At 44.2% G+C, this 13883-nt stretch overlaps 1 protein-coding gene across 1 annotated transcript in view; it reads right to left on the bottom strand.

Moving 5' to 3' along the window:
• LOC147692528 (uncharacterized) overlaps positions 1-13883 on the bottom strand; it is a 244320-nt gene that overhangs the window by 198241 nt on the left and 32196 nt on the right. Inside the window, exons 2-3 of the mRNA XM_086936800.1 lie at positions 9677-9781; positions 2079-2177 (exon numbers count right to left, since the gene is read on the bottom strand). Coding sequence (XP_086792926.1) covers positions 2079-2177; positions 9677-9769 — 192 coding nt within the window. The 5' untranslated portion in view covers positions 9770-9781. The remainder of the gene's footprint in view (positions 1-2078; positions 2178-9676; positions 9782-13883) is intronic.

Raw genomic sequence — 13883 nt, forward strand, 5'->3', positions numbered from 1 at the left:
CAGGCACCACACATAGACAGGTGCAGGCTTCCAGTTACTGAAAAAGAAAAAACTCAGAAAAGCACTATCAGGCACATTTATGACAATGAAAAAAGGAAAGCCTGGGACAGCTGAAAGATAATGCCTGTGTGTGAAAATGTGTGTCAGAGGCTGTGAAAAATGTGCAACGGAGAAGAGGCCATGTCCAGGAAGGGTAGGGACAGTACTAATGATCGCTATTTGCTCTTAGGGCTACAAGGGGAATGGCAGAGCCCCACATGAGCTCTCCCAAAAATGCTGGTTTATCACCCTAACTCCCACAGGTTTCCTAGTAGAGAAAACATGACACTGAAAGAGTTTTGCACTGTTTGGAGCATTCTTTGTGCTATGATAATTAGCAATAAGGCTTTGTCATGCAGGATTTCTTGTTGTTAGGGCATGCAGGAGTATTGTAGTCAGTTTAAAGATAGAAGTAATACTTACACACTGCATAACGCTGAGCAATGAAAACTGTATTAACTTGCTCTGAGTCTGCAAGTTATGTTAGTTCTATCCTGAAGTATTTCAATATTGATTTGCACTGTGTCTGACTCTATGTTTTGACTTTAAGTATTGTGTTGATACCCTGACAAAGCCTGTATCCCTGAATTTTATTTAACAAATTGTTTTAAACTCATATTGGGAGTTTTATTTTTTTTTTATTGTTAGGGATCATGCTTGCTGGATGCAAGCTTTAGACTGGCTTGCCTCACTGCCCTGAGGTTCAAGTGCTAAAAAGGGAACCTTAGCTCCCAGTTGGTGAACCTGTGGGAAAAGACCCTAGCTGTTACAGTTGTGGCCCAGGAATCCCTGTCTGCCCTGAGACCCCCGACCCAGATTCCTTATAGACCTGTTAACCCTAAAAGGCACCTGTTCAAAAATGTTTGGTGCACTAAAAGTCTTTTCAGCACTCTAAACATATGTCTATCATACCCCCTTATGTATTAGGCACAGTGTCAACGTACAAGAACTGAAGCCTTCAGATGTGAACCATGGTCATGGTCTACACCGCTATACATCAATATTCTTTAAAATACAAAACCCATGAGGTACATTTAATGCACATCACAGTTCTCTGCCATTAATAATGTTTACATCCACATTTGTATTCGCAAATGAAAAAATTATGTGCTTTAAGTGTCATGAACAAATATGGCATGGACATAAAACTGTAGTTAAGGCCATTTATTTGCAGGTGTGGCATGAAAACCCAACCAAGGAGGTATGGCAGTTAAGCAAGGTTGTAAGGTAACTTGGTGTAGAATCCCAAGATGTGCCTTCCTTGACTAATGTGAACTCCATCGGAACATTTAGGGAAGACTCCCCAAAGAACGGGTCACCCAAAGAGCTTCTGATCAATAACCGGTATATTTCCCGCTTCTCCACTTCTCAAAGTGACAACAGAGATTGATTATTTGTTTAAAATAGTGATCCTGTAAAAGTGTATGATCAACAAACCTAGCAGTGACTCCAGTGGGCTGCCATATTTACCAATAGTCAGCATTAGATGTGGGAAGGCACTGACATCTAGAGAGTCCAAATCCACCAACAATATCCACCAAGAAATATGATCCATAAAAACACACATTTGCATTTTGTTAGTGAAACTAACAACATTCAGTACCACTGTGGTATAACAGAAGGGATTGTAACACTTAGCCTGGCTTATCCAGGTGGCAAAGAAGGAACCGAAGGGTGAGGTGGGTAGGTTACAAGTATAAGGTTGGACAAAGGTAGTCTGAAGGTTGTGGTTTGTGTTTGCACTCATTCACGCTACTACTTGTATGTAAGTTCTTTTACAACTGACAGAGTTGGGAATCTGGTAGAACATTGATAAAATTGATGTAGTATAAGTAACCATAAAGTGACCATAATTATTAATGATGTTAGGGAAATCACAGAATGCCTAAAGTACATTAACAATATTATTCATAAATATTCACAAATATAAGGAATGTCCTTGAGATATAATAAAACACAATGTCATTCTGTAAATCATACTATGTACTAAGAATCACTTTGTGTCAACATACCAGTTAGTATAACTTTACCATACTAACCTGGGCCATCTTCATCATGAATCTGCTGCAATAGCCAGTACTGGTAACACAATTAACTTGTGATTGACTGCACTTGATGTTTTGCTCAAATACAAGAAACTGCACAATGAAGAAAAATGTACATTGATCATCTTCAGCAGTGTCCTGCTACATGGGGAACATGGTTAATTTCTACAAAGCACATGTTAAGGAAAATGGTTACCAACCAGAAATTCTAATCCCTACAAAAATATGGGCAGGGTAATGGAATAATTTGTTTAAAAAACTGGTATAATCATCATTGTTATCATCATCTGCAATACTAGCAGGAGTAAATACATACAGCATCATTTGTATTTTATATGAGAGGACTGTGCAACAAAACATTTAAGATATAACAGATTAAACCAGAAAGCCCAGATTCACTAATATTTGACGCAGTGAAATGCAGCAAAGCGACTTGCTGCACAGTGACAAAAGGGGAGAGCAGAAATGTGCCATAATTACTTACATATAGGCATTCCTGCTCTCTCTCCACGTTGGCACACTTGGGGCTGCCAAGCGCCAACACAGGCACCCTTGGGTATGGTGCAAGAGTGCCTTTGTTACAGCCGGGATTATTCTTGTGCAGGAAGGGACACTTTCCAGCACAGAAATAATACCTAGAAGCAGTTTGCTCTTTTGAAAGAAGTAATAACGAGGAGAAATAAACATATTTCTCCTTGTTATGCCTCACTTGGGAAGGCACATCATTTTAACGCATTCCCAGGTTCACTAGTCTTAGTAACTCTGGGAATGATTCAAAAACCATGAATTGATGGGGGGGAATACCCACGCTCCACCCATGCAACGCCTTCCGCACACGGAGATTAACATAAGGCAGCAACTTGTGCTGCTTTTGTGTTATTCTAGATTCACTATAATAATATTAATAATAATAATAATAGATGCATTTATAGTGCGCATGGTTACACTAGGCCAGTGTGTCCCCACACTGCGGTACAAAACTGCCACAACCCATACCCAGCCTCGCCCAGCCTGCCTATCCTGTAGGGAAAAGATAGGTTTTCAGATTTTTCCGAAAGATAGCTTCCGAGCCCTCCAACTGTAGGCTCACTGGGAGCTTGTTCCAATGCTGAGCTGCCAAAAAGCGGAAAAAGTGGCCGCCCATCCTAGCTCTCTTAATGGCAGGGACGCACACATGGCCCGTCCCCACCGATCTCAGTTGCCGTGTTGGAGAGTAGAGCCTCAATAAATCAGACAGATAGGGCAGACAAGTCCCCTGAATGATACGATGGCAAACGCACAGTGCCTTTAACAGGATTCTCTCCCTTATCGGCAGCCGGTACAGGGACGCTAATGCCATCTTCGAGGAGGCCCCCCTAGGCAGCATAAGAACTATCTGAGCAGCCACATTCTGTATAACTTGAAGCCTTTGCATACATTTACCGGTGACCCCCAGATACAGAACGTTGCTATAATCAAGGCGCAAGGCTACCAGGGCCTGCAGCATAGTCTTTCTGGCTGTGGTGGGCAGCATGTCCAGGGTTTTCTGGAGGCCCCTCAGGTCTCCAAAACAGGCCCCTGCTACCCGCCTGGTGTGATACTCGAAAGATAGCTTCTTATCCAGCCAGACCCCTAAGTTCTTTGCCTGCTTGCATGGCATCAGGTGGATCCCAGAGACTGGGGCCACCATGCCGATGACCACACCGACGGGGCTCTTCCCACCACAAGCACCTCGGTCTTACTGCCATTCAATTTCAGGCAGGTATTCTCCATCCATGATGCAAGATCTTGCATGCAAGCCACAAAGTTGGTGGCTGCTGTCTCCTGTGCTTTTGTCAGGGAGACCACCAGCTGCGTGCAATCGGCATAGGACACAACCATGATCCCAACACCATCTGCAATCTCCACTAATGGTGTAACATAGGGATTAAACTGGGTCGGGCTCAGGGTTGATCCTTGCGGTACTCTCTGTTTCAACTTGATGACCCTGGAGTAGTGAGAGCCCTGCCTCACCTGAAAGCTACGCTCGGACAAGAAGAATTTCATCCAATTCAATTCCCTCCCTGCCACTCCTCCTTTCTTCAGACTCTGCAGCAGGGTATGGTGAGCCACAGTGTCAAAGGCGGTACTTAAATCAGGATTAGGGCCGCCGTCTGTCCCTCATCCACATATTTACTGATGGTTTCCGTGGCGAGTAACAGGGCTGATTCCGTCGAGTGGTGTGCCCGAAACCCAGACTGCGTGGGATGCAAAAGATTGTGTTTCCCAATATGCCCAATAAGTTGTGTATTTACTACCTTCTCTGCAACCTTTGCCAAGTAGGGAAGTAAAGAGATTGGGCGAAGATTATCAAGTCGATCTGGGCTAATATGCGGTTTCTTGGATAGCGGAAGGACTACTGCTTCCTTCCATCTCGCTGGCACGGTCCCTGTCCTGAAGGATAATTTCAATAGGTGCCTAATGCATGGCTCAAGGGTTCCAAGGCTCCTTCCAAGTACTTTATGGGAGGCAGGGTCCCTCGATGAACCCGACTTGACACTCCTACAGATTTTCGTTAACAGTTCTGTAGGTGGTACGGTAAATCTGACAATGCATTCTCCCTCTGGAATGTGTCCTACTTCCCCCGGGATCTCGTGATCGACATGCGCCGAGTCCGGAAAGGTGGAGTAAATTGTCTCCACCTTATCCGCAAAGAAATCCGCCACACGATTACATGATTCCTCCGAACCAGTTGCTGGCACTGCCTGTAGTTGCTAGGGATGAGATTTCTTTATAGACCCTAAACAGCTCCCTTGCCGAGTTCTCCGCCACCCCATTTCTTTCCTGGTAGTACGCTGCCTTCGCCTTTCTAATAAGCCCATGGTAACCCTTCAGGGCGACTTTATATTCCCTTCTGCCCTGATCCGAGAAGTCTTTCCTCCACCGCCTTTCTAGACATTTACAGTTTGCTTTAGTGGTTCTCAGGGCGTTGTTATACCAGGGAGCCAATTTTTGTACTCTCCCCGGTCTTTGATGCGTTCAGGGAGCAGTGCTATCCAGTGCCTCCGTAATGCGGCTATCCAGATTTCCACATGCGCTTTCGACATCTGTGCCCCCAGGCAACCCACCCTGAGCAAGAGCGTTGTTGAACCTCTCCTGAGAGAAACCCGCCCACTTCTGGCGTGCTGTCTCCCCCTTGGATATCACCTGTGCCTTTAGCCCCCGCAGCCTCAGCCCAAACGGGACCAGGAAATGGTCTGACCATGGTACAGGCAGAGAGGGGTTCACAACTATGTCCTCTCAATTAGCAGATGCCCTAGTTGGTGTGTTGGTGAATCAGATTTTAACATCAATTGCAGGGTCGCCAATTCTTGACACAGCTGCCCGGCCCCTACATTCTTTGTGGCATCAAAATGCAAGTTCAAATCGCCAAGCACCAAAAGTTTTTCATAACGCAGTGCTGACTGCACAAGACATTCTAGCAGGCTAGAGGAAAAACGAGTGGAGGGTCCAGGCGGTCAATAAATCAGGAGCCCTTTCACGATATTGTTTGGAACTACCTAAAATGTGGAGAAACCCGCCTCACTCTCAGCGATTGTGACCGGCTCTAGGACACATTGGATGGTGTGTTTGAATATAATCGCCACCCCACCTCCTTTACAGGAGCCCCTATCAATCGTAGTGATCCCATACCCACTAGGAAGTGCCTCTAGGGTCTCTGGTGCGGAATCCTCCTACAGCCACGTCTCCGAGAGGAACATTACATTAGTCTGCCCCTCTGAGAGCTGATCAAATACCACCAATCTATGCTTCCTAAGTGATCTGCAGTTCAATAGGCAGCAGTTCACATGTGAGCTTGAACCTTAGCCTCCCTCTCAACCTTAGCTCTGAAAGTGCAGTACCTGCAGTCCCAGCAACTACTTCCATCCCCAATGCTGTGCCTACACAGGTCTGTCATTGCCCGACAGAGAGCCCGCAGATCTTGGGGGCTATACTGTATGCTTACCCCCAAACCACCAGGGTTTCTGGCCTCAGGCCCCAACCGGTCGCAAACGGGCGCAGACGGGCTTACCTTTGGTGCGCCAGCGGCACGCCCGCTGCGCGTGGCCGCTGGGGCATGCAGCTTTTATATGAGCAAGCTCCCCACCACTAGACCACTAACCGGTCACAGCGGAAGTGCCTGGCTCTCCCTTCCCCGCCCTCGGCACAGCGGTACTAGTTACCATCTCGGACCGAGGCGGGAAGGAGTGAAGACCGAGCCCAGGCTTTCAGGTAAGCAGGACTGCCCAAAAAGCCCCCACCATGACCCCTTCGAGCAGGTATGTGTACTAAAATAGAAGTCTAAAATGCCAACAGAATAATTTTAAAATCAACAGGAATCTGCTTCCAGCTACGTAGCACCGAGCAGTTAGGGCCACTGCCACTGCCCCACTCACCGCAACGCGGCCAGGGGCCCTGCGCCCTTTATGTGAGCAAGATCCCCGCCACTAGACTGCTAACCAGTCACAGCGGAAGTGCCTGGCTCTCCCTTCCCCGCCCTCGGGGCAGCGGTACTAGCTACCGCATCGGACCGAGGCGGGAAGGAGTGAAGACCGAGCCCAGGCTTTCAGGTAAGTAGGACTGCCCAAGAAGCCCCCACCACTCCCCCTTCAAGTAGGTATGTGTCCTAAAATGGAAGTGTAAAATGTCAACAGAATAATTTTAAAATCAACAGGAATCTGCTTCCGGCTATGTAGCACGGTGCAGTTAGAGACACTGCCACTGCACCACTCACCGCAACGCGGCCACGGGCCCTGCGCCCTTTATGTGAGCAAGCTCCCCGCCACTAGACCGCTATCCAGTCGAGGCGGAAGTGCCTGGCTCTCCCTTCCCAGCCCTCCGTGCAACGGTACTAGCTACCGCATTGGACCGAGGCGGGAAGGAGTGAAGACCGAGCGCAGGCTTTCAGGTAAGGAGGACTGCCCAAAAAGCCCCCACCAATCCCCCTTCAAGCAGGTATGTGTCCTAAAATGGAAGTCTAAAATGCCAACAGAATAATTTTAAAATCGACAGGAATCTGCTTCCAGCTACGTAGCGCCGAGCAGTTAGGGACACTGCCACTGCCCCACTCATCGCCCCACTATGCAAAGCAGAGCCATCTAGGTGATGCTGCTTGCCATAGTAAATCTAACTTAAGAGCTTACGTTGCCTTGCTTTGCCTTACGTGACACAAGGGTAATGCAAGCCCTTGGTAAATCTGGATTGAGGTGTGCTTTATGTTATCCAGTTTTCCAACAGGTTTTTATATAGTCATGGATATTACTTTTCTAAATATTTGTTGAACATCTAAGACTATGAATCATTCAGTTGTGTATGACATGCATCCACATGAGGTTAATAGTACATGGACAAGGAATATATGTTTAGGGGTTAACTGGGGGCAATGGAAACCCCCTCTATGCCCTTGACTCCCCCTTCCTCATTCTAACTATGGGCCAGTTATGCATACATCAAAATGGGACCACTGCTGTATAAAAATATTCTCCGGTGTTGGGAAGAACCAATTCCAACTTCATAATGATGGGCCTAATGATGCAGGAGTGGAGACCTATTATGCAATTTGGATATTGCATGAGTCAAATGTTGTAGTCTATAGCTATCTAAAAAAGATGACTCTGTGTGACTATTGATAGTAAAAATAATAATAATAGTAGCACCTATAAAGCGCGACAGCTACATCAACAGAGGTGTCCCGGCGCTATAGCGGGAATCAGGTACTGTAACTGGCCAGGCGCTAATCCTGGCAAAAGAGCCAAAAAATAGTACTGCCTGAAAGTTACGCCCGGAACATGTATCATACTTTGCAACAGTACAATAGAGAATGGCTTATGTCACGGGTACTTTTCTACCTATGCCATGTGGCATTGAATGGATGTGTTACATGTTTGGCTATAATGTGGACAATGCAATGATGGCAGTCAACTATAGCACCTCAGAAACCTATTTTGTTAGACAAGAAGTTTTAGATTTCTGTCAAAGGCTAAACCACATGTGCACAGTATGCCTCTGTTTCGTGGAGATTTCTGACAGCCTATTTCACAAAACATTGATTTATACACAAGAGTGATGTATGATTTTGCAACTTTCCTACCATATGCCTGTTTCCCTCACCCAATGTGGGAAAAATGTCTAAGTTTGTCTTTATTTCTGTGGAAAAGATTTCCTATGTCACGAGATCCCATCTTCTAAACCCCTGCCACTCCCCCTCCCCATGTCACTGCCCGGCAGGTACTCCCACTACCAACTGAGGCTGGTGTTTGGCACATTTTCCTGCAAATGTCACACAACACAGCAGAGAAATTCCCAAAAAGTGAATATTTCTCTATTTCATTGCATTAAAAAAATTGCCTAATCAATTGCATTTACCTCCCTCTTAAACTCTCCTTTGTGCTCCGTCTACTATAAAAGATTCTGCACATTGGCCACACCTCCACAGTCGTAAGTCATATTCCTTCAATGCAAAAAAAACGGAGGCCTCATTTACAAGGCCCCTGCGCTGCCGGGACAGCACTTTTAGTGACGTTCTGGCTGCGCACACTGAAGGGCCATATCTACAAGGTGACGTAAAGCCACTCTGCATGGCTTTTGATGGCCTTGTAGAAATGGACTGGGGCAATGCAGCGCAAGTCACTGTGTTGCCTTACCCTGCGATAGGGAGCGTGCCATGGACGGTAGTGTGGGTACATCCATGTAACACCCATGGCATTTGACACATTCCCAGAGGTACGAGATTTCTTAAACCTGGCAATGGACAAAAGCCTATTCCTCTCCAGAGGTGGCATTATGGAGGCGCTACAGGGGGAAATAACATTATTTCTCCTAGTTCCCAGCACTCATAGAAAGAGAAAATTGCCTCCATTGATTGTTTTTTCAGCAGGAAGGTCTCCCTTCCTTCAAAAAAAAAATCACTCCTAAAATGCAGACACCTTTGCACTGTGGCGCAAGGGTGCCTGCATTGGTACATGGCAGTTATTTGTGTGCCAACCGGGAGGGGGCAGGAATGCCCTATGTCTGATAGAAACAGCTCATTGCTGCCCTTTTCGTTTAACGTAGGGGACCATCAGGAAGGCTTGTGGAACTGATCTACATCAAAATATTGTAAATGAGGCCCTGAATCTTTTTTTGTAGAAAGTACACTTTTCTAAGAATAAATATGAATCCCTCAAGAAAGACAAATGAAAGAATCCTTCCCTTTTTGCTTGCGCTATGAACAATATGATAGCATTTTTCTACTTAATGTTGAAAGATGTGAATGTTTTATAGTAAGCTAGGGGTAAATATTTCAGCCCATGACTACTCAAAAGCACAATGCAGTATAATTTTACTTCGCTACATTGTTCTATGTCTGGGCCTTCAATTTGAGTTCATCATTCCATGAGTTAACAATTACTTAATTTGTCTGTCAAAGCGGAACCCTAATGTTAAGAGACATAGAAGATGTCACACTAGAATTATTCCATAATGATATGAATTCACATAAATATGAGGCATCCCAGATACCTCATGTGTCTTGATTCAAGCTATTGTATTTTCAAAAGCCACAATCAATTTGTTGAATGATATTATATTTAAAAAAACATTCAAACACACTTTACCATTCTAGCTCTGGCGTTCATGGTGAATGATCTGAATGCTCCACCAATGCTGAGCGCATTGTAAATCAATGTACCGCTGGAGCAACTCTCCATACTCCGAGAGACCTGTGAAGTAGATAGTAATACACTGATGATTTTAAGACACTTCTTATTACATTGTGGAACTTGATAGAAATATTTTCACAATCAAGGCAGATGATGACAAATTAAATGATTGTCTTACTCAGATAAGGTTTCTTCAGTTACAATATTGATTGTGTCATCATCATCATCATCACAAGCTCAAAAAGGTACTCAGGCAGAAATGCAGTGTCTCTCTTCTTCTATCCCTGCTGTGTGTTCTAAGAACAAGCCCTCAGTCACTTGAAGGGTGGCATGCTTCATCATCGGGCTGCTACTCACATTGATTTTGGTGATTACCAATGTGGGCTACAACCCTGGTAATGAGGACGGCTCGTGGTGGGCCTAAGAGCGGCATGTACATTGCTTCATCAAAATGTCCTGAGTTGAGGAAGTGACACCACACACCCTTTGTCAATAATTACATCATTGGAATTGACATCAGGTGACCTCTGAACCTGAATCTTTCCAGGAAGTGATGTCACTTGAACTTCACCCTGATGACCGCAGTAATTGACATTGCTGAAGAACCATAATAACAACATGGTAATTATAATAATTCAACACAAATGTTTGTTTTAAATCCCACCTATACTAGGGTACTGAAATGATCTTTGAAAGTTGTAATACAATGTTTTCCCTAAATTATAGAAAGTGAGTGAGCAAGGCCTCTGCTAAAGGTATTGAGGGGGCTGTTGTGGTATGGAGCTCTTCACTGAAGCACAATTTTCACATAACTTTGCCTAACAGCCAAGGGCATTGAAAGCACACTCATTAAACAGTAAAGTCCTTTTTTTCATCTTAAATCGCATTTGTAATTATTGACAGATGTTTTCATATGCACTGGAACATACTTACCATCATGAATAAAACTGTGATTTATATAATGTACCATGGTATTTTTGGTATTAATACACCAATAACATTATTGTGTTAATTTAAGGCGCTTCCATGAACCGCATTGCCTCAGGGTGCAACCCATTCCTCGCCAACTCCTGTCTTCTATGACTTACAGATAGAACTTATTGTAATAGTTTCCTTTTTTCAATCAAATTTCAAAACGTACACTTCTTAGTCCAGTTGTTGAGGGAGTGTTAAATGATGAACACAGGACGAGCAGGAAGTCGGAACGTTGCGCGCGGCTGGGCGCGAGAAAGCAACTGCCAGACGTAGCGCCAGGGAAAAAGGCGATGAAATTAGTCAATTCCCACACTTGGAGCCAGGAAATGGACAGGAAAATTGTCCAGAAAGCATACGACCTGGTGCTGAAGAAGATGGACTGGAGGCAGGCTCAGCTGAGGAGACGAAGAGTCGAATTCAGGTGAGTTGATTGGCGTGGGTGCGGCAAAATCCCGATCGTCGCCAATATGTTAAATGATGAACACAGGAAACTTGCGCAGGTTGAAGCTTAATTTATTGAAGCTTATTTCTAGGATAAAAGCACCCACTGCCAGAGCCATCCAGTCGTGAGGAAGCCAACGTCCGATCTGACGTTCTAGGAATCCTCACGACTGGAGAACTGAATTCCAGAATCAGGTGAGAGAGCTCTCGTGCTAGCAAGCACGAGAAGGCAAGGAAAGGAGAGAAAGCTCACATTATAACAGGGAGCCTTAATGTATTCCTCTTTAGCAAATGCAAATGCCCTCCCTAAATTATTATTATCAGTCCTCAATTACTATCTGTTCCAAGAGAACATACTGTTGCAGGAAACGTTCTCCTGAATACCTTTCCCTTAATATCATCACTTTTAGTAAACCAACTTTTTGCTTTTAATGAAATCTAAGGTCATGCTTAAGGTAACGCGCTGGGTGTTTAAATGGTGGAATGATATATCTACAACACAGCTGGAAGGAAATATATGCAGTATTGTAAAATTGCAAGAGTTCTATGGTCTGTTGTTCTTAATTGTTAATTTCTCTTAATCATTTGCCAACTCATTAGGAGTGCCCTCTTAGTTCATTGTATTTATTTATGTATTGCTGTTAAGTCTGCCAACCCCAAATTACCAATACCATGGGTACAGATGAATCTGGAGGGATGGAGGGATTGAGTTAACAGTGATTACAAAGTGTACCCTGAGGGCCACCCTTAGAAGTGAGAAATGCCCATGAATTCCGTAATTCTGGTTCTCATGAGACACCTGGGTATAGGCCCTGTCCCTTCACCCATCTTATCAATGGAAGCAACACTGACATACAATGATAGGAAGTAAGGCCAGATGTACTAAGAGACAGGTTGCAGTTGCCACAAATTGCGTGCACCAACATTTTGAGACCTGTTTCATTTTTTGATTATACCTCTGTTATACCTTTGTCCCAACAGGTGGCATTGCAAACTATCCATTTGCAGGGCATCACAGAGTGACAACCTTTATACAAGTTAAGTAGCCGTGTAGTTAATTAAGCCAGCTGTGACTGGTTAGAATTAGAGAGAAGGGGTAGAGAGAAGTGTACTGAGTAAGAGGAGTGGAAGAAATGGGTGAGGTATGAACACTCCGATCAAGGGGGAAGGTACACTGAGATGTAAAGAGAGAGGTATGGTGACGTAAACTAAAAACAGGGACATGAAATATTTAGTTGCCACCAACTGCCTGAGAGCACATGGATTATGGTTGGGAAAGCCGGCTTGCATACTAAATGTCAGGAGAAGGACATGCTGAGCTGTCAAGTTAAAAAGGAACTTGTTTTTTATGCACAATATTTACAACAGAGTTTCTGACTAACTGGATCACCTCACCAGGGCACCCTTTGGAGCTGAGGGTCCTGGGCAGCCCTCTAGAAGGGCCCTCTGGAAGGGCAATGGAATGCCATGGACCCCCCCAAACATCTCTCTGATGGCTAGGGCAGTTACCTGCACTGTGAAGCACAAAGCAGCTTATAAGCAGTGGCTCCATCCCTAGCTTAATGAGCTATTCCAGAGTAGGTGCAAGTCTCTAGCTGCCCTTTTCTAAAAGGTATCTTTCAAAAATGTTCAACAATTTTAGAGCACTAGAGAAATGTAGACATAACTAAAAGTTTGGAACGATGAAATGCCAAAAGTCAGCCACTCCTGTAACAAGCTACAATATCATTGGTAAACGTCTTTAATTTGATGCACTGTGTCACAGTAAAGATAACTTTAGCCAGTTCAACTAAGTAATAAAAAGATACAGCACCCTCCAGATGCTGATGCATATATCAAAGGGTCAACTTTTTTCCCATGGGCACAGGGTGGTAAATGTTAAATGTTGGAGCGTATTTGCTTAATGCACATTGCATATTCAAACTACCACAAACTGGAGACCAATAAAGGGCAACTATTCTGTGTCAAAAACCTCCAAGACATCAAGTCAAATATACAGGACTAAATTGGAAACTTGACCTTATACATCACTTTTAAGCCCAATATTACTATTCTTCATGATCAACTAAATCCTACAGTGAGACATTACATTTGGAGACAGGACTGTTCCAAACCATCTTTCACGTAACGTTGCACATTTTTCTTTCAGTATGTTTTAAATACATTGTGGTAATACATACATTTTCATTTTGGCATAATGACTACACAAGGAAACAATAACTTGCAGGTTTACATCTTTGGGCCAAGTGTAAAGTATTTTGAAATGTTGCTATTCCTTTATTTTGTGTTTTAAATGTAGTTTAAAACTACCTTAGAAACAGAGTTTGCAGTCACAAGGAAGCAAAATAACTCTTGAATGTTCTGTTTAACGTTTTGGAAGTTATCTTACCTTATTGTTCTCCATTTGATGGAGGACAGTATCAGCTGCTGGGAAGCAGACGTGTCCTTCACAGACCCCTATCCACTATTGTGGCAGATTTGGGGTGATGAAAAGAAGTCTCCAACAATAGATAAATGGCAATGACAGTAAAACACTGAATATAAGAAGAAAGATACACCTTCTCAGCAACTACCGTCCGGTCTCCAAGGTAAGAAATGACAACAGAAGCCACATTCCGGAACAGTAAACCATGACACAACAATGGCTGCATCAGAGTCCCCTGAAGATTCTGCAGTGCTAAGACTCCAGAGGTTTCCATGGCCCCAGAGATACACATCATGGCAACAAGATTCCAATCTGCCTCAG

Source organism: Lissotriton vulgaris, chromosome 9, assembly GCF_964263255.1.
Source record: "Lissotriton vulgaris chromosome 9, aLisVul1.2, whole genome shotgun sequence".
NCBI classification, from domain to species: Eukaryota; Metazoa; Chordata; class Amphibia; order Caudata; family Salamandridae; genus Lissotriton; species Lissotriton vulgaris.